General features: G+C 38.8%; 1 protein-coding gene across 2 annotated transcripts in view; it reads left to right on the top strand.

Annotated features, from left to right (window-relative positions):
* The window catches only part of LOC139186232 (ATP-binding cassette sub-family C member 4-like), a 152755-nt gene that overhangs the window by 121060 nt on the left and 10707 nt on the right, over positions 1-20988 (top strand). Inside the window, exons 24-26 of one of the 2 annotated variants that reach the window (XM_070800394.1) lie at positions 2516-2605; positions 14234-14406; positions 15495-15600. In XM_070800394.1, the coding sequence (XP_070656495.1) occupies positions 2516-2605; positions 14234-14406; positions 15495-15600 (369 nt within the window). The remainder of the gene's footprint in view (positions 1-2515; positions 2606-14233; positions 14407-15494; positions 15601-20988) is intronic. The other variant, XM_070800395.1, reaches the window with a different exon arrangement.

Below are 20988 nucleotides of genomic sequence, written 5' to 3' on the forward strand. Positions count from 1 at the left end.
TGGATCATAAGGCAGTTCTATTTCCAGTTTTTTAAGGAATCTCCACACTGTTCTCCATAGTGGCTGTACTAGTTTGCATTCCCACCAACAGTGTAAGAGGGTTCCCTTTTCTCCACACCCTCTCCAGCATTTATTGCTTGTCAAGCTACCAACGGTATTCTTCACAGAGCTAGAACAAATAATTTCACAATTTGTATGGAAATACAAAAAACCTCAAATAGCCAAAGCCATCTTGAGAAAGAAGAATGGAACTGGAGGAATCAACCTGCCTGACTTCAGGCTCTACTACAAAGCCACAGTCATCAAGACAGTATGGTACTGGCACAAAGACAGAAATACAGATCAATGGAACAAAATAGAAAGCCCAGAGATAAATCCATGCACTTATGGACACCTTATATTTGACAAAGGAGGCAAGAAATACACAATGGATTAAAGACAGTCTCTTTAACAAGTGGTGCTGGGAAAACTGGTCAATCACTCGCAAAAGAATGAAACTAGAGCACTTTGTAACACCATACACAAAAATAAACTAAAAATGGATTAAAGATCTAAACATAAGACCAGAAACTATAAAACTCCTAGAGGAGAACATAGGCAAAACACTCTCCGACATAAATCACAGCAAGGTCCTCTATGACCCACCTTCCAGAATATTGGAAATAAAAGCAAAAATAAACAAATAAGACCTAATTAAACTTAAAAGCTTCTGCACAACAAAGGAAACTATAAGCAAGGTGAAAAGACAGCCTTCAGAATGGGAGAAAATAATAGCAAATGAAGCAACTGACAAACAACTAATCTCAAAAATATACAAGCAACACCTACAGCTCAATTCCAGAAAAATAAATGACCCAATCAAAAAATGGGCCAAAGAACTAAATAGACATTTCTCCAAAGAAGACATACAGATGGCTAACAAACACATGAAAAGATGCTCAACATCACTCATTATCAGAGAAAGGCAAATCAAAACCACAATGAGGTACCATTTCACGCCAGTCAGAATGGCTGCTATCCAAAAGTCTACAAGCAATAAATTCAAGAGTTTTAAGGGAGACCTTAAATTTGGGTCTCAGGAGTTTTCAGTTCAGTAATCATTTTGAAATGTGTGAGCAATGATTTCACCACTTTGGAGGCATATTGGCCACTTAATCAACTTTGTGCAATAAAGCTCCTGTATAATTTCTTTTTAATTTTGGATTTTGCTTAGGGATACACATTTTTGGGGGCCACACCCCGAGTCTTCTGCATTCATTTGTCTCTCACCAGACTTAAAACAGAGACAATATTGAAAGAAAGTACAGGAGGCTCTCTGAGTGTCATTCTTCTTCATGACTAGGAAAAATAAATGTCTTCTTCATCTTCTCAGGCTTTTGTGAAGTGAGGAGGAAAGTCTAGCCCCAAGGCCAGGCAGGAGCTTTTGAACAAGATTCTCTCTTGAAACTTGGTAAAAAGGAAAGGAATGTGAAATTGCTCAATCGTGTCAGACTCTTTGCGAGCTGGTGGACTGTAGCCTACCAGGCTCATCCGTCCATGGGATTCTCCAGGCAAGAATATTGGAATGGGTTTCCATTTCCTTCTCCAGGGGATCTTCCCGACCCTGGGATCGAAACTAGGTCTCCCGCATTGCAGGCAGACACTTTACCCTCTAAGCCACCAGGGAAGTCCTGAAACTTGGAAGGACTCATACATTTCTAGGGTAATTTACTTGTGGCTCCTCCTAAAGTTGAACAGGAAAAGTTATTTGAATAATTTTATTATGACCCAGTCATAATGGGTTTCAGGTCATTCTGACCTTGCAGTTAGTAGTAAGGAGGCTCTGTGAGGCAGGTCATCCTGATGAACAGGTGAGAGAATGTGGGGATCAGGTTGATGTAGAATCCAAGGAGATCTCTCCTTGGACAGAGCTGCTGCGGACACCAGGAGGTGACTTCTGTTTGCACGTGTGAGGATGTTCTTTCACACAAATGGAGAGATTCCATATCCTAGAAGACTGACCAGTGGAGAAAAGAGCCTAGTTTATTCTTCAGTGCCAGTGTGTAAATATTTAATGATTTTGCTTTGAGGCACAAACTTCAACTAATCATGCTACTGATATTTCCCAGTCACACTAAGATTGACAATTAATTTATGTAGATCTTGATGTAAAGTTTCTCCAGTAATTATATCCTCAGTTTGTGTGTGTGTGCTTAAGCCCATGGTCCCAGAAAGCCTTTTTTTTTTATTTTAAAGAATCAAATTCTCTTTTCTATTCTTCAGGTTTTTTCTTAATATAAAAAATTTCTTCAACACTTTTTTCTTCTGTTAATGTTCAATAGTCTGCAGGATATCTTGTAGCATGCTTTGTACATGGAAAATTATTTTATAGATAGTTTTCTAAATATACATTTGCAATTTTATTATTAATACTTACAGTAATTTTGATATTTTATATTTTAATTCTGATCTGTAACCATTGGGATATAATGAAAAGAGGTTAAGTTAATAATATTCAGTATTTTGGGGTATTTAGGAACCTGTTTTATTCACTGGAACAATGAGGAACAATCTGGATCCTTTTAATGAACATACAGATGAGGAACTGTGGAATGCCTTAGAAGAGGTAATTTATTAATATTAAATATAATTAATTGTTAGTATCAGTATCCATGCATGTACATTTAGAGCATTGCAGGTAATTAAGAGGAGCTTAGCAGTTTAACTGACTTTGTTTACCACCTAGAAGAACATTGATAACATGTGTACACTTACAATGTTTATTAATTGATGATGATGAAAAACAATATAATGCCATGTTTCCATTTTAGCTTTTTCCTTAAAACCTTGAATGACTAGACACATTATCTTGTTCTTTGCAGAGCACTAAATTAGACATTAAAGCTGTGGGATCAAATTCTACTAGTGATCTAGTGATGTAATTACCCTAATTACCCTCCAGTGTTCATTTTATTCCTTTGATCTTAGGGAACATCTACTAAGTGGAGACAATAGTAGTTTTTCATTATTAACTGAAAGATGTGAATGAGATCAGACCAATAAAATGAGGAAGTTTCATAGCAAAGTGTCTATAAAAGTATATTTTATAGTTGAAATATGAGAAGAAGACAGAAAAAAGAGATTCACACAGTCATGTCTGACTCTGCGATCCCACAGACTGTAGCCTGCCTGGTTCCTCTGTCCATGGACTTCTCCAGGCAAGAATACTGGAGTGGGTTGCCATTCTGTCCTCCAGGAGATCTCCCCAACCCAGAGATCAAACCTGAGTCTACCACATTGCAGGCAGATTCTTTATTGTCTGAGCCACCAGGGAAGCCCTGGAATGTGAGAATGATTACTTATTGGTGATTATGTCATTTTAATGCCGTATCATGAATGCAGGTAACAGAACCCTGGAGAATTTGCTGAGCTCTTGTACGGAGAGGTTCATTTCTGGAGAATTTTCTGTCATTTGTGTCATGTTTCCCCTTGCCCCTCTTCTTTGAATTCCCTCACCTTTGTGTGAAACATTTTTGACTATTATCTTGCTGTTGGTTTGAATATTTAATGCAAATTATTTTGTGTATTTGCCCTCGTTTTACAAATTGATTCTACTTTGGGCAGAAACTCTAGACTTGTAAACCATAGACAGTCTTTGAATTTTTCACAGGACCTAACTTAGTCTTTGGAGAAGGCAATGGCACCCCACTCCGGTACACTTGCCTGGAAAATCCCATGGACAGAGGAGCCTGGAAGGCTGCATTCCATGGGGTCACTAAGAGTCGGACACCACTGAGCGACTTCACTTTCACTTTTCACTTTCATGCATTGGAGAAGGAAATGGCAACCCACTCCAGTGTTCTTGCCTGGAGAATCCCAGGGATGACGGAGCCTGGTGGGCTGCCGTCTGTGGGGTCGCATAGAGTTGGACACGACTTAAGCGACTTAGCAGCAGCAGCAGCTTAGTCTTTTGTTTCTAAAAAGTAAGCATGCACATTCCTATACACTAACAATGAAATATCAGAAAGAGAAATTAGGAAACGATCCCATTACCATTGCAACAAAAAGAATAAAATACATAAAAATAAACCTACTTAAGGAGGCAATGCCAAAGAATGCTCAAACTACCACACAATTGCACTCATCTCACACGCTAGTAAAGTAATGCTCAAAATTCTCCAAGCCAGGCTTCAGCAATACATGAACCATGAACTTCCAGATGTTCAAGCTGGTTTTAGAAAAGGCAGAGGAACCAGAGATCAAATTGCCAACATCCACTGGATCATGTAAAAAGCAAGAGAGTTCCAGAAAAACATCTACTTCTGCTTTCTAGACTATGCCAAAGCCTTAACTGTGTGGATCACAATAAACTGTGGAAAATTCTGAAAGAGATGGGAATACCAGAACACCTGACCTGCCTCTTTAGAAACCTATATGCAGGTCAGGAAGCAACAGTTAGAACTGGACATGGAACAACAGACTGGTTCCAAATAGGAAAAGGAGTACGTCAAGGCTGTATATTGTCACCCTGCTTATTTAACTTCTATGCAGAGTACATCATGAGAAACGCTGGGCTGGAGGAAGCACAAGCTGGAATCAAGATTGCCAGAACTATCAATAACCTCAGATATGCAGATGACACCACCGTTATGGCAGAAAGTGAAGAGGAACTAAAAAGCCTGTTGATAAAAGTGAAAGAGGAGAGTGAAAATGTTGGCTTAAAGCTCAACATTCAGAAAACGAAGATCATGGCATCCGGTCCCATCACTCCATGGGAAATAGATGGGGAAACAGTGGAAACAGTGTCAGACTTTATTTTTTGGGGCTCCAAAATCACTGTAGATGGTGACTGCAGCCATGAAATTAAAAGACGCTTACTCCTTGGAAGGAAAGTTATGACCAACCTAGATATCATATTGAAAAGCAGAGACATTACTTTGCCAACAAAGGTCCGTCTAGTCAAGGCTATGGTTTTTCCAGTGGTCATGTATGGATGTGAGAGTTGGACTGTGAAGAAAGCTGAGTGCCGAAGAATTGATAGTTTTGAACTGTGATGTTGAAGAAGACTCTTGAGAGTCCCTTGGACTGCAAGGAGATCCAACCAGTCCATTCTAAAGGAGATTGGTCCTGGATGTCCTTTGGAAGGACTGATGCTGAAGCTGAAACTCCAGTACTTCGGCCACCTCATGAGAAGAGTTGACTCATTGGAAAAGACTCTGATGCTGGGAGGGATTGGGAGCAGGAGGAGAAGGGGACGACAGAGGATGAGATGGCTGGACGGCATCACTGACTTGATGTACATGAGTTTGAGTGACCTCCAGGAGTTAGTGATGGACAGGGAGGCCTGGCCTGCTGCAATTCATAGGGTTGCAAAGAGTCGGACACGACTGAGTGACTGAACTGGACTGAACTGAAGGAGGCAAAAGATAAGTACTCAGAAAACTGTAATTTACTGATAAAGGAAACCAAAGTTGACATAAACAGTTTGAAGATATATTCTTGGATTTGAAGAATCAATATTGTGAAAATGGCTATACTACCCAAGGAATCTACAGATTCAATACAATCCCTGTCAAATTACCAATGACATTTTTCATAGAATTAGGGCAAAAAATTTTACAATTTGTATGGAAACACAAAGCAATCTTAAGAAAGAAAATATGAAGCTGGGGATTAGGTTCCTTAATTTCAGACTACATTATTAAGTTGGCCAAAAAGTTCGTTACATAAGATATTATATAAAGACCCAAATGAACTCTTTGACAAATTCACTGCAGAGATACAGTAGTCAAGATGGTATGGTACTGGCATGAAAAAAGAACAGCAATATAGATCAATGGAACAGTATAGAAAGCCCAGAGATAAACTCACATACCTATGGTCACCTAATCTATGACAAAGGAGGTAAGAATATAGAATGGAGAAAAGACATCTCTTCAATAAGTGGTGCTGGGAAAATTGGATGGCTACATGTAAAAGAATGAAATTAGAATACTCCCTAAAACCATATTGGAGAAGGAAATGGTAACCCACTCCAGTATTCTTGCCTAGGGAATCCCATGGACAGAGGAGTCTGGTGGGCTGCTGTCCATAGGGTCACACAGAGTCGAACACTACTGAACCGACTTAGCATGCATGCATGCATTGGAGAAGGAAATGGCAACCCGTTCCAGTATTCTTGCCTGGAGAATTCCAGGGACAGAGGAGCCTGGTGGGATGCCATCTATGTGGTCGCACAGAGTCGGACACAACTGAAGCAACTTAGTAGCAGCAGCAACAGCTAATACCATATACAAAAATAAACTCAAAATGGATTAAAGACCTAAATGTAAGACCAGACCCAATAAAATTCTTAGAGAAAACAAAGGAAAAACACTCTTTGACATAAATAACTACCAAATTTTCGATTGCTCTCTTCATTTCAGAGAAGTGTGGCATAGTTCTTTAAATTGTTGTTGTTACACAAATCTGAGTAATTGTTCTTGTTGTTTTGAATTGATGTATTTGCCATTTAGTGTTATCCTTCCAGGCAAGCTCTGAAATCTGTAATATGTAGATGAGCCTTGACTGTGAGCAGGCTGATTTGGATGGAGCTCATACATTTCCAGCCAGAAATTCTGGTTTCTGAAGATGTCAGCACTGAGTCTTTACACACCCACCTGGCTTTCCAGTAACGTTAGGATTTTATTTTCCTAAATCGGGCCAATTGCTTTACCTTTTCCTGCCCCCAAAGAAGTGCACCTCTGATTTCATTTAAGTCTTTGAGTCTAGAGTGAAATTCTAGAAGAGAAGAGGGGAGAACAGTTAACTATCAAATATAATAAAAGATAGGATGATTCACTGATCTTGCTGAAGAATGCTGAAGAAGCTGCAGTTGAAAGTGAAACAGGAGAGTGAAAAAGTTGGCTTAAAACTCAACATTCAAAAAACGAAGATCATGGCATCTGGTCCCATCACTTCATGGCAAATAGATGGGGAAGCAATGAAAACACTGAAAGACTTTATTTTGGGGGCTCCAAAATCACTGCAGATGGTGACTGCAGTCATGAAATTAAAAGACACTAGCTCCTTGGAAAAAAATCTATGACAGCATATTACTTTAAATATTATATTACTTTGCTAACCTTAACAGCATATTATTTTAAATATCACATTACTTTGTCAACACAGTTCCATCTAGTCAAAGCTATGGTTTTTCTAGTAGTCATGTGAGAGTTGGACTATAAAGAAAGCTGAGTGGCAAAGAATTGATACTTTTGAACTGTGGTGTTGGAGAAAACACTCGAGAGTCCCTTGAACTGCAAGGAAATCCAACCAGTCCATCCTGAAGGAAATCAGTCCTGAATATTCATTGGTAGGACTGATGCTGAAGCTGAAAATCCAATACTTTGGCCACCTGATGCAAAGAACTGACTCATTAGAAAAGGCTCTGATGCTGGGAGGGATTGAAGGCAGGAAGAGACGGGGATGAAGAGGATGAGATGATTGGATGGCGTCACTGACTTGATGGACTTTAGTTTGAGTAAGCTCCAGGAGTTGGTGATGGACAGGGAAGCCTGGTGTTGTGTAGTCCATGGAGTCGCAAAGAGTAGGACATGACTGAGCAACTGAACTGAATTGAACTAATTGATCTTGAATTCACAGGACATATTTAATGGTGAAATTATGACATCTTAAGAAAAATACTGGAAGTACTGGTAAATTATTTTTCTGTTTCCCAGCTGATACATTTTTTCACAGATTCTCAGGTAGAAAAATTACTCTAGAATTTTAGAACACATTGTTCCATGGACAGAGAGGCAATTTTTATCTAAATTCTAAAAATGATGAAGTGGTAGAAGGGGTAGATAATACTAAGATCTACCTTTATTTAAACTACATTTGGAGCTTTCTATAGAAAGAAATAGACGTGAGTCTATTTCAAAAGTGAAGTATGTGGTTTCCATATATTGCTTATGGAATTTACTGTGTTAACTTCGCTAGTATCACTTAGAGAAATCATCCCATCATTGTTTTTCTCTAGGGATTGCTTCTTTATGGCTGTTTTAAAGAAAACCTACCAAATATTTCATTGAAAGCATACATATGTGATAAAGAAAAATTCCTGAAGAAATAGAATAATGGGGTGATTTATCACTCTAAGTGTGTGTGTGTGTGTGTGCATGTGCATGCTTGATCATGTATGACTTTTTTGTGACCCTCTGTGGAACTATAGCCTGCCAGACTTGTCTGTCCATGGAGTTTTCCAGGTAAGAAATACTGGAGTGGGTTGCTGTTTCCTCCTTCAGAAGATCTTCCCAAACCAGGAATTGAACCCACATCTCTTGCATCTCCTGCATTTGGCAGGAGGATTCATAATTACTGTACCACATGGAAAGCCTCTCACTCTAAAAGGTGATCACTAAATCAGTGAGGTCAACTTTTATATGAACTCAAAACCATCGTTATTAGTGTGTAAGTGGTGCCAAACTGGACATGTGAACCCAAACTCACAGAGGTGGCCTGAGAGTGAGTAGGAGGGAACCACTAATTTTTCCTCTTTTAAAGTCCTCTAGTTCTGTTTCCTCCTCCTTCCTTGGGAGAGATGGTCATTCAGAAGGGAGGCAGTCCAATGGATGCTGCCCATCTCATCATGGTTATTTTTCAAAATATGCTGAGACTACATTTTTCACATAGTGTAAACTAGCCACCTTACTGTAAATTGACAAAAATTCATCAGTTAATTAGTGTTGATAGGGGCACTAAGAAGCAAGATAATGCTGCAAGTATAACATGAATGTATCTGAAGAGGAAGCACCTTATCACTCAAAGGTTAAAAGAGCACAGTAGATAAAACTCTCAAAATGAATCACCAATGTGTCACTTCTGTTAAAAAAAAATGAGAACAAAACAGCTGGGATTCTGGGATACGAAGTTAAGCATATGGTCTGTCCTGTCAAAACTGGGGAAGAAATCATGCAGTCAAATGTTCGATGCTGATAGTGTCTCTGTTTGGACAGAAATGTGTCTCATCACACAGGAAACCGAGATACAGAAACCTGGGCATCAACAGCCTCTGCATCAGGAACCACTGATGCAGTGGTTCAGTCCTTGTGGTGGAGACAGATCACATGTTCACTTCCGGGCCTTGTGTTAGATGAATGGGCTCTCCCTTTACTTCCTTTACTGCCAGTCCTGCTCTAGTAAAAGTTCTTCCCCATCTGTAGATTGCATTTCCCTTTCTCCTTCAGTCCACAGCAGCCTTTCTTTTTGAAAAGTAAGAAGGTTAATACAGAAACCGTCTGACATCTGTGTTGATCTCCTGAGCGGGGTGTTGGTGCCTGGTTGGTAGATTCAGTACATTAGTAGGTTACATTGAAATGTTTATAGTGATAGAAATAGGGTGCCTTCAATTTCAGTGTATTATTTTTCAATTTTGCTATATTCTGTTATTTTCCCAAACTCAAAAACAGTCTGAAGGATTCTCTACTGAGATGTATAGTTTTGAATAGTATTATTTACTCCATTTTCCTTAAATCATAACTTTTTCAGTGCTTTCCACTGTTTAAAGTGTGAGGTTGTGATATCTTGGACCCAGTTAATTGTTATAATATATTCCTTTTACACTTAAACTTAATAAGAAGATAGTGTTATGTATAAATTATTTATATATGTGGATTTATTTTCTAATTTATAGGAACAGATGTGTTACATGATGGGATTCACTCATGCCTTCATTAAGGCAACAAATATCTCCTGAGAGCTTGTTAGACATGCAGTGTAGCAGATTGTAGGGCTATCACAGTCATCAAAAGACAAAATCTCTACCCTTGGAGCTTAAATTCTCTTGGAGAAGGTGGAAAACAAATCGATGCATACATAACAAGGCCTCAGTGTTAATACATGCAAAGGAGGAAAATGGAGCAGAACATGAAGAGAGGCTAGCTGACAGCATTATTAATATTGGGCAATATCTATTGATCTGTCATAAATTCTACATGTACTGATTCATTTTATACTCTATCAATGTTAGGAGGTACCCATCTTTACAATTATGATATTATAGTCTTAGAGCTTAGGAAGCTAAGGTAGAATAAGTTTAGAAACTTGCCCAGTTGGCAGAGCCAGGCAGGACTTATGCTCAGGCTGTCTGACTTCAAGTCTTCATTTTTTTTTTTTTTTTTCCCTTTGTCTGTGCTGGTTCTTCATTGCTGCTTCTAGGCTTTCTCTAGTTGTGGCAAACACGGGCTAATCTTAGTGGCAGTGCACAGCTTCTCACTGACATAGCTTCTCCTGTTGTGACACCTGGACTCTGGAGCACACAGGCTTCAGAACTGTGGCCTGCAGGCTCAGGAGTTGTAGCCTGTGGGCTCTAGAGTTGGGCTCAGTAGTTGTGGCACATGGGTTCACTTGCTTCTTGCCATGGGATCATCCTGGACCAGGGATGAAACCCATGTTCTGTGCATTGGCAGGTGGATTCTTAACCACTGGACCCTCAGGGAGTCCCAAGCCTCCAATTTATTGTTTTAAAATGTTCAAATCACAGGAACATGGAAGGAATAGTGTGATGAACACATACACATTCATCTGGATTCATCAGCTGTTAGTGTCTTCCCATATTTTCTCCATCAATATAATCTATATTTTGCTGAATTGTTTGTAAGTTGTAGAAATGTTTATTAAAAGTTGGATTTCACCTTTAAATACAAAAATGTACACCTTGTAAGAACAAGGACATTCCCTTATGTGTCCTAACACAGTCATGTCAATCAATAAATTTAACAGTAATATTATACTATTATCTGATATGTTTTCAGATTCTCTAATTGTAGCTTCTAGTTATTATTGTCTCTGCTTCTATTGTCCTTTTTTCCCATTTTAATACTTAATTATAATTTGATTTTATCATTACAATACAGAGGGCCTTCATATTCATATATTCTCATAACCATCCCTGATTTATAAATGAAGACAGAATCTCAGAAATTAATTTTCTGAAAAACATTGCCTCTCACAACCCTTTTTCCTTGTGGCGCCGATATGGACAAACTCGAAGGAAAGTATAAAATCAAATTAGTGATGAGATGTCATCCAAGTCAGAAGCAAGTGTGAGTCAGGATGTCAGCTTTAAGCAAGTCCAACTACTTGCACCACAATCCAAAGCTTACTCTTTAGATTTTATGTACTTTTCATGCTAACACTACCTACAAATACCATATTTAATCCTAACTCAGAATTCCCTTTTCATGTGATCAGACTCCCATCTGGAACACAATTCAGGTTCATATTCATAGATGTGCTCCAGCATTTAGGATACCTGAAAAATGAAAAATTAAAAACACTGCTCACTCATCCTTGGTGTGCTATTATCTGACATTGTAAAATGTTACAAAATTTATCAGCCATCACTCATCAATCTGTTGGTCTCTTAATTTGGAGTGTATTTCTTCTTTGTTATTCAACTTCAAGGAAAGCCTGAGTTTGGTTCTCTATCTATAATACTTTTCCAAAATAAATATTTTTGAACTGATCCCTGCTGCTGCTGCTAAGTCACTTCAGTCGTGTCCGACTCTGTGTGACCCCATAGACGTCAGTCCACCAGCTCCCCCGCCCCTGGGATTCTCCAGACAAAAACACCAGAGTGGGTTGCCATTTCCTTCTCCAGAACTGATCCCTACCACCAAATGTAGCTTCAGATTATCTTTGGCAGTTAAGTTTGTTTTTTATAATTTGTGGAGTATAACTTTATGAAGATAGATTAATATAAACATCACCTATATCCATATTCTTGGAAACAGTGTCAGACTTTATTTTTCTGGGCTCCAAAATCACTACAGATGGTGACTGCAGCCATGAAATTAAAAGACGCTTACTCCTTGGAAGGAAAGTTATGACCAACCTAGACAGCATGTTAAAAAGCAGAGACATTACTTTGCCAACAAAGGTTCGTCTAGTCAAGGCTATGGTTGTTCCTGTGGTCATGTATGGATGTGAGAGTTGGACTGTGAAGAAGGCTGCGTGCTGAAGTATTGATGCTTTTGAACTGTGGTGTTGGAGAAGACTCTTGAGAGTCCCTTGGACTGCAAGGACATCCAACCAGTCCATTCTGAAGGAGATCAGCCCTGGGATTTCTTTGGAAGAAATGATGCTAAAGCTGAAACTCCAGTACTTTGGCCACCTCATGCGATGAGTTGACTCATTAGAAAAGACTCTGATGCTGGGAGGGATTGGGGGCAGGAGGAGAAGGGGATGACAGAGGATGAGATGGCTGGATGGCATCGCTGACTCGATGGACGTGAGTCTGAGTGAACTCCGGGAGTTGGTGATGGACAGGGAGGCCTGGCGTGCTGCAGTTCATGGGGTCGCAAAGAGTCGGACAGGACTGAGTGACTGATCTGATCTGATATTCATTTTCTGGGGGAAATAATATGTTGTGTCTTATTTTTCATGAGTTTTCATTCACTGCAAGACATTTATGATATTGAGGAAAATGCACTTGATTGGTCCACTATTTATAGAATTAAACTTGGGAAAGAACCATCACCAGAGCAGGTTCCAGGATTACTAATGTATAAGGTGAAGTTTGCAATTGTTTGAATTTGTGTATTTTCAGTTCAGTTCCGTCATTCAGTCATGTCCAACTCTTTGCCACCCCATGAACCACAGCACGCCAGGACTCCCTATCCATCACCAACTCCCGGAGTCTACCCAAAGCCATGTCCATTGAGTCAGTGATGCCATCCAACCATGCCATCCTCTGTCAACCCCTTCTCCTCCTGCCCTCAATCTTTCCCAGCATCAGGGTCTTTTCAAGTATTGAAATACTTTTCAAGTATTTCAAGTATCAATATTTCAAGTATTTCAAGTATCCAAGGCCAAGTATTGGAGTTTCAGCTTCAACATCAGTCCTTGCAATGAAAACCCAGGACTGATCTCCTTTAAGATGAACTGGTTGGATCTCCTTGCAGTCCAAGGGACTCTCAAGAGTCTTCTCCAACACCACAGTTCAAAAGCATCAATTCTTCAGTGCGCAGCTTTCTTTATAGTCCAACTCTCACATCCATACATGACTACTGGAAAAACCATAGCCTTGACTAGACGGACCTTTGTTGGCAAAGTAATGTCTCTGCTTTTTAACATGCTGTCTAGGTTGGTCATAACTTTCCTTCCAAGGAGTAAGCATCTTTTAATTTCTTGGCTGCAATCACCATCTGCAGTGATTTTGGAGCCCCCCAAAATAAAGTCAGTCACTGTTTCCACTGTTTACCCACCTATTTTCCATAAAGTGATGGGACTGGATGCCATGATCTTCGTTTTCTGAATGTTGAGCTTTAAGCCAACTTTTTCACTCTCCTCTTTCACTTTCATCAAGAGGCTCTTTAGTTCTTCACTTTCTGCCATAAGGGTGGGGTCATCTGCATATTTGAGGTTATTGATATTTCTCCCAGAAATCTTGATTCTAGCTTGTGCTTCATCCAGCCCAGCATTTTTCATGATGTACTCTGCATATAAGTTAAATAAGCAGGGTGACAATATACAGCCTTGACGTACTCCTTTTCCTATTTGGAACCAGTCTGTTGTTCCATGCCCAGTTCTAACTGTTGCTTCCTGGCCTGCATATAGGTTTCTCAAGTGGCAGGTCAGGTGGTCTGGTATTCCCATCTCCTACAGAATTTTCCACAGTTTATTATGATCCACACAGTCAAAGGATTTAGCATAGTCAATAAAGCAGAAATAGATGTTTTTCTGAAACTCTCTTGCTTTTTCAATGATCCAGCGGATGTTGGCAATTTGATCTCTGGTTCCTCTGCCTTTTCTAAAACCAAATGTGCTGGTAAGATTTTATCCTCAGAGAAAAAGACTTACTGTAAAAGTTTTGAAGTTTTTCTTTAGTGTACCAACTCCTATGCAGAATGAATGTTGAGAAACTTGACTCAACCATAAAGATTGTTTTAACTTTTCTGTTCAAACCACATTAGGAGAAATAGCTTCATTTTTTGAGAAACTTCCTTAACTAATCCCTCGGTGTGGTTTCTGGAGGCTGTCCTGTGGCAGGGATGGGGGACATTGAGATCTTTCTGTCCTGACTTGACTCCACCATCTTTCTCAGTGAATGCTCTTTGGAAAAAGCTCTCCCCTTCACCTGGCTATACATGTAAGATACATAAGAAGTCCATGTAAGATACATAAGGACATCAGAATTCTAATGTGTAAGAGGTTTGTCTACTTCAGTAACAGTTTACTTAGGAAAATGTCATTCTTTCTGTATCTACAGGTGCAACTTAAAGACACCTTTGAACATCTTTCTGGTAAAATGAATACTGAATTAGCAGAATCTGCATTGAACTTAAGTGTTGGACAGAGACAACTGGTGTGCCTTGCTCGGACTATTCTGAAGAAAAATCAGATATTGATTATTGACAAAGCCACATCAAATGTGGATCCAAGGTATGGAGCTGAGATCTAGGAAACCTTGAATCTGAATCCTTGAATTCTAAAGGTGGTAACCAGAAGGGAAAGAGACACGTGTACCCCAATGTTCATCGCAGCACTGTTTATAATAGCCAGGACATGGAAGCAACCTAGATGTCCATCAGCAGATGAATGGATAAGAAAGCTATGGTACATATACACAATGGAGTATTACTCAGCCATTAAAAAGAATACATTTGAATCAGTTCTAATGAGGTGGATGAAACTGGAGCCTATTATACAGAGTGAAGTAAGCCAGAAGGAAAAACACCAATATAGTATACTAACGCATATATATGGAATTTAGAAAGATGGTAACGATAACCCTGTATACAAGACAGCAAAAGAGACACTGATGTATAGAACAGTCTTATGGACTCTGTGGGAGAGGGAGAGGGTGGGAAGATTTGGGAGAATGGCATTGAAACATGTAAAATATCATGTATGAAACGAGATGCCAGTCCAGGTTCAATGCACGATACTGGATGCTTGGGGCTGGTGCACTGGGACGACCCAGAGGGATGGTATGGGGAGGGAGGAGGGAGGAGGGTTCAGGATGGGGAACACATGTATACCTGTGGTGGATTCATTTTGATATTTGGCAAAACTAATACAATTATGTAAAGTTTAAAAATAAAATAAAATTAATTAAAAAAATTAAAAAAAATAAAGGTGGTAAATGGAAAACATTTAGTGATGCTTAGAAATGTTTCTAAGTGTTCTCTTGGCCTCATGGATATTTCTTTATAATATTAATTCCATAAAACAAAGGAAAAACCAAGACATGTTATAAAGGGTTAATGTTGTTATGAGGCATCCTGAGAGAACTAGATTCCTAAATCCAGCTCATTATAATCTCAAGCAATTTTGAGGGAAGACTATTTTCCATTTTTGAAAAACAGTAAATCTCTAAATAGACTTTTTATACTTAGGTTTTTTTTGGAACGAGATTATACATTAAGGTATTGATTTTTAAAAACATTATTAAAAGTATCATGATATTTTTAAGTCAAAAGTCTGCTTTTCCTGTTTTTACTGAACTGAATCAATTTCTTTGATTCTAGAACTGATGAGTTAATACAAAAAAAAATTCGTGAGAAATTTGCTCACTGCACTGTGCTGACCATCACACACAGGTTGAGCAATGTCATTGACTGTCAACAGATATCGGTAAGACTCTTACCATTTTAGTTGTTTTCATTTATGTTCAATTTTTCAATGTATCCTTCCTTGTAAAATTTGATACAAACCTCCAGTAATGTAATTTTCTATTAGTTTCTCCTCTCTTTCCTGAAAATTGTTGTTGTTCAGTCGCTCAGTCATGTCTGGTAGTTCGTGACCCCATGAAGTTCAGCATACCAGGCCTCCCTGTGCTTCACTATATCCCAGTTTGCTCAAACTCATGTCTGTTGAGTCTGTGATGTTGTCCAACCATCTCATCCTCTGTCATCCCCTTCTCCTCCTGCCTTCAATCTTTCCCAGCATCAGAGTATTTTCCAATAAGTCAGCTCTTTGCATCACATAGCCAAAGTATTGGAGCTTCAGCTTTAGCATCAGTCCTTCCAATGGATATTCAGGGTTGATCTCCTTTGGGATTTACCGGTTTAATATTCTTTCAGTCCAAGGGACTCTCAAGAGTCTTCTTTATCACCACAGTTTGAAAGCATCAATTCTTTGGTGCTCAGCCTTCTTTATGGTCAAACTCTCACATCCATACATGACTACTGGAAAAACCATATAGCTTTGACTAGACGGACCTTGGTTGGCAAAATAATGTCTCAACTTTTTAATATGTTGTCTAGGTTTGTCATAGCTTTTCTTCCAAGGAGGAAGCATCTTTTTAATTTCATGGCTGTGGTCACTGTCTACAGTGATTTTGGAGCCCAGGAAAGTAGTCTGTCACTGTTTCCATTGTTTCCCCATCTATTTGCCATGAAGTGATGGCAAAGATGCCATGATCTTTGTCTTTTGAATGCTGAGTTTTAAGCCAGCTTTTTTCACTCTCCTCTTTCACTTTCATCAAGAGGCTCCTTAGTTCCTCTTTGATTCTGCCATAAGGGTGGTGTCATCTACATATCTGAGGTTATTGATATTTCTCCTAGCAATCTTGATTCCATCTTGAGCTTCATCCAGGCTGACATTTTGCATGATGTACTCTGCATATATGTTAAGTAAGAAGAGTGACAATATACAACCTTGACATCCTTTCCCAATTTGAACCTTATTTGTATTTCTTGCTTTAGAAATAGACATAGCTTTTTTATTGTACTTCCCAGATACTGTGTTTTTGCAAATTGAGAGCTTATCATAACCCTGCATCGAGCAAGTCTATGGGCGCCATTTTTCAAACAGTATTTCCTCATTCCAATTCTCTGTCTCACATTTTGGTAATTCTCATTATATGTCAAACTTTTTCACAATCATTATAGTTTCTCTGGTGATCTGTAACATCAATGTTACTGCTATGACTTGCTGAAGTCTCATCTGTTGGTTAGTATTTTTTTAAGCAATGCATTGCTTTTAGGTTAAGGTCTCTATATTGTTTTCTCAGACATAATGCTATTGCACACTTGATAGGCCAGTGTCATGAAAACATAACTTCTGTACATTCTGGGAAACCAGAACATTCATATGACTCATTTTACTGCCATATTCACTTCATTCCTTCTGAAACTATTCCCACACAGAGGGATGACTGTACCTCCTTCCTTTCTGGAAAGCAGGTGACTGTCTATTCTGAAAGCTTTAGTTGTGGACATAAAGATGAGTCAATCTGTTTCAAAGCCTATGCTCCAGAGGGCAGGTGACCGGCCTTAAGGAGTAGCTGGGGAAGTGACAGGTGCTGATGAAGGGCATAACCAACAGGGTTGTCACCATAAAGTCCTATCATTGCAAGTGATAAGGTGTAATAATTACATTTTATTGCACATGAATACTTCTGCAGAAAGATAGATGAATATGTTTTTTAAATTCTATTTTTAATTGAATCTAATCCATAAAAATATATTTTTGTTATAAAAAAGCAATAAATGTGCAAGATAAAAATAGGAAAACAGAAGAAAATCTCATAAAGGGAAGGTTACAAAATACCCACCACCAGAAAGTGGCAGTTATATAGTGCTATAATTATTTGGATAACATTAGAGCCATTTTAATAATTTATTTTATTCTGCAAGACAGAATATTTCATTACCAGAATTTTTTTTGTATTCTTAAAATTCCCCATGTCATTTATTAATTTTCCACAGCTCAGTTCTTAAAGCTGAGTAAAATTTCATCATAGGGATAGAGCATGATTAATCTCAAACTTAGACATCTATATATTTTCCAAATTGTCACTTTTATCAAAAATCTTGAAATTATTAGATGGATATGGTTTTGTTCACTGTAAGTAAATCAGAGAAAGGGCTTGTTGGGAAACAATTGTAACCTAATTAATAGCTTTGTTTATGTGTTGTCTCTCCAAAGGGGTTTTCCCTGCTTTAGTTCATTAAGCACCATTCATGTGTCAGGCTTAGAATTCAATTTCACAAAGTTCTCTCAATATTAAGTTTATTAAACATGATGGAGTCATGACAGCTAATATAATCTTCCTTACTTTCCCTGTTGCCACAAAACGGTGGAGCAAGACAGACAAATTAGAAATGCTCTTTATCCTAAGACTCACCACTCTCTCTACACTAGAGGGTTCTTCCTGTAGTTTTTCAGAGTATCTGAGTGCTCGTGACCTGCTTTCTCTGCAGCCAACAGCCCAGCTCTTCCCTCCAGTCTCTGCACACTGCTGCCTTCATATCACCCAGATTCTCCTGTTGGTGTGAACAAAGGAAGCATGTGACAATCTGCACTTGCTCCAACAGTGTTATCTGTGGTCAACACTTTCACTGTCCTCAGAGAATTCTCTGGAAATGAATGATGAAGAACCAAAAGCAGAGCTGAGAAACTCAGATCCCACCTCTTCTGTTTATAGTCCATCTTATGGTTTTATATTTTTTGTTTCTTCCTCTTTTTGTTTCTTCCTCATCTCAAACCTCTACTTAGAATTTTTCCCACAGAAGTGAAAATCAGAAATGGTTGTAACACACCCGCCTGAAAAGCATAAAACAGCTCAACCTAACTAGAGTTTTACTTAAATTCTATTTTTCACCTTAATGGTACTTTTCTTTCATAAACCTATATATTGCAATTAGAACATTTGAGAAGAGAAAAGCTCCTTCAAAAACACTGCAAGAGATTTCACTCAAGTTTTCAGAGGAAAGGTAACTAACACTGAGGTAGGAAGTACAGTTGGGGAGAAGAAATACTTTATGGAGGGGGCGTGCTTGTGTGCAAAGGCAGCAGCTTTGGGAGCGTGGCTGTGGAGGTCACCCTGACCCAGCGTTCATCCCTCCCCAGTGAGAAGAATGATTTACTATTTCAAGACCCAAGACAGGATTTTGAGTTAATAGTCGCCACATTGTCCAGTCACTGAGAAAATCACAGGTACCCGTTTTACCAATGAGGACCCACCTTTCAGGGTTGGACAGCTATCCCGTGTCATCACCTGGCAGCCAGAGACAAATCTGACACTCAGATCTCCCCCTCCCAACTCTGCTTGTTGTGCAGCGGGATCTCTCTCCATTGTTGTCATCATTTCCCAGCATCTTTCTTACCAGGCTTCTCCTCCATCCTCTCCTGGGCACCACCACCTCTTGGTGCACTCACCCACCTCTCCCTGCATTCTTTATCTCTGATGACATCCTGCCAGTGAAAATGGATCAAATTATCTTGCAGTGCATCCATTTCATTTTTATGTCTAGGACAGCTGTCTGGAATATCTGCACATAAACAGGCTTCATAAACACATCTTCATTGAGCTTATGTAACTAACTTACTCATCCAACATAATGTATTTTTACTTAACGTACTAGAGCTTGATAAGCAGTTCAGGGTTGGGGTTCCTGGAGAGATCCTAGGGTTTGGGGATTGTTATCATACCAACTTGAATATGTGGTTTAGTTAATAGTTTATCTCGGGTTACAAGGAGTTGGGGACCTAACGGGAGATTGTAGGAGCTTTTTCTTATAAGGGATGTTAAAAATCCAAAATTATACCTATTTTTCTGTACATAATGAGAATTTGGATTTGCTTTATGTTTATTTGTTCTGAAATATCTAGAGTTTTTGACCAAACCAGTAAATGTAAAGGCTAAGTTGGTAAAATTCTATTTCTGGCCTTTTTTCAGTCTGTGTCCCATCTCAGCTCTTGTAGCCCCTACGTGAGCCTTGGCTTTTAAGTTTGATTAGGTTCCATTTGTTTTTGCTTTTATTTCTTTTGCTTTGGGAGACTAATCTAAAAAAAAAATATTGCTATGATTTATATCAAAGAGTCTTTTGCCTGTATTTTCATTTAGTTTTGTAGTTCCCAGCCTTATATTAGATCTTGAAGCCATTTTGAGTTTATTTTTGTGCATGATGTGAGGGAGTGTCTAATTTCATATATTTTCAGGTGTTCAGCTTTCCCAGTACTATTTACCATAGAAACTGTCTTTTCTCCAATTCTTGTGTACTGTTTCATAGATTAATTGACGTAGATGTGTGGAGACCAGTGTTTTAAAACTGCAGTTTTTCTTCTTCAACATCAGGAGTGGTAGTTACGTTCTGTTATGCTATGCTTAAGTAGAATTGCACATGTGAGACATCTAAATTGACATGCCAAGTTACAGGGCTTCCCTGGTGGCTCAGAGGGTAAAGATTCCACCTGCAATGCAGGAGACTTGAGTTTAATCCCTGGGTCAGGAAGATCCCCTGGAGAAGGGGATGGCTACCCACTCCAGTATTCTTACCATGGACAGGGAAGCCTGGTGGACTACAGTCCCATGGGGTCATAAAGAATTGGACATGACTGAGCAACTTTCACTGAACATTTAAATTATTATGCAGATGTGAAAGTGAAAGTTGCTCAGTCATGTCTGACTTTTTATGATCCTATGGACTGTAGTCCACCAGACTCCCCTGTCCATATGATTTTCCAGGCAAGAATACTGGCATAGGTTGCTATGCCCTTCTCCAGGGGATCTTCCCAACCCAGGGATCGAACCTGTGTCTCTTGTGTCTCCTTCATTGCAGGCAGATTCTTTATCCACTGAGTTACCTTGGAAGCCCATTAAGTGGATGAAACAGATTCGATTATTCTCAGACTCTTTTGAGAAGGCTACCCTTAGCAGTGATTCACAGTAGTAAACAAATGATTAACAGGAAAATGGCATTTATGAGACTAAAAAATGTTTCCAATTAAATGGAAAGGATTAAATTTATTGTAGTACTTATATGTTGAAAAACAACCTGTATGTTGTTTAGAGTTCCTGCATTCTGTTCTTTAAAAATAAAATAAAAAACTTTTTTTAAAAAATATAAATTTATTTATTTTAATTGGAGGTTAATTACTTTACAATATTGTATTGGTTTTGCCATACATCAACTTTTATTTATTTGTTTATTTTAGGCTGTGCTGGGTCTTCCTTGCTACACAGACTTTTCTCTAGTTGCAGCAAGTAGGGGCTACTCTTCATTGCTGTGTGCA

This window comes from Bos indicus, chromosome 12 (assembly GCF_029378745.1).
Source record: "Bos indicus isolate NIAB-ARS_2022 breed Sahiwal x Tharparkar chromosome 12, NIAB-ARS_B.indTharparkar_mat_pri_1.0, whole genome shotgun sequence".
NCBI classification, from domain to species: domain Eukaryota; kingdom Metazoa; phylum Chordata; class Mammalia; order Artiodactyla; family Bovidae; genus Bos; species Bos indicus.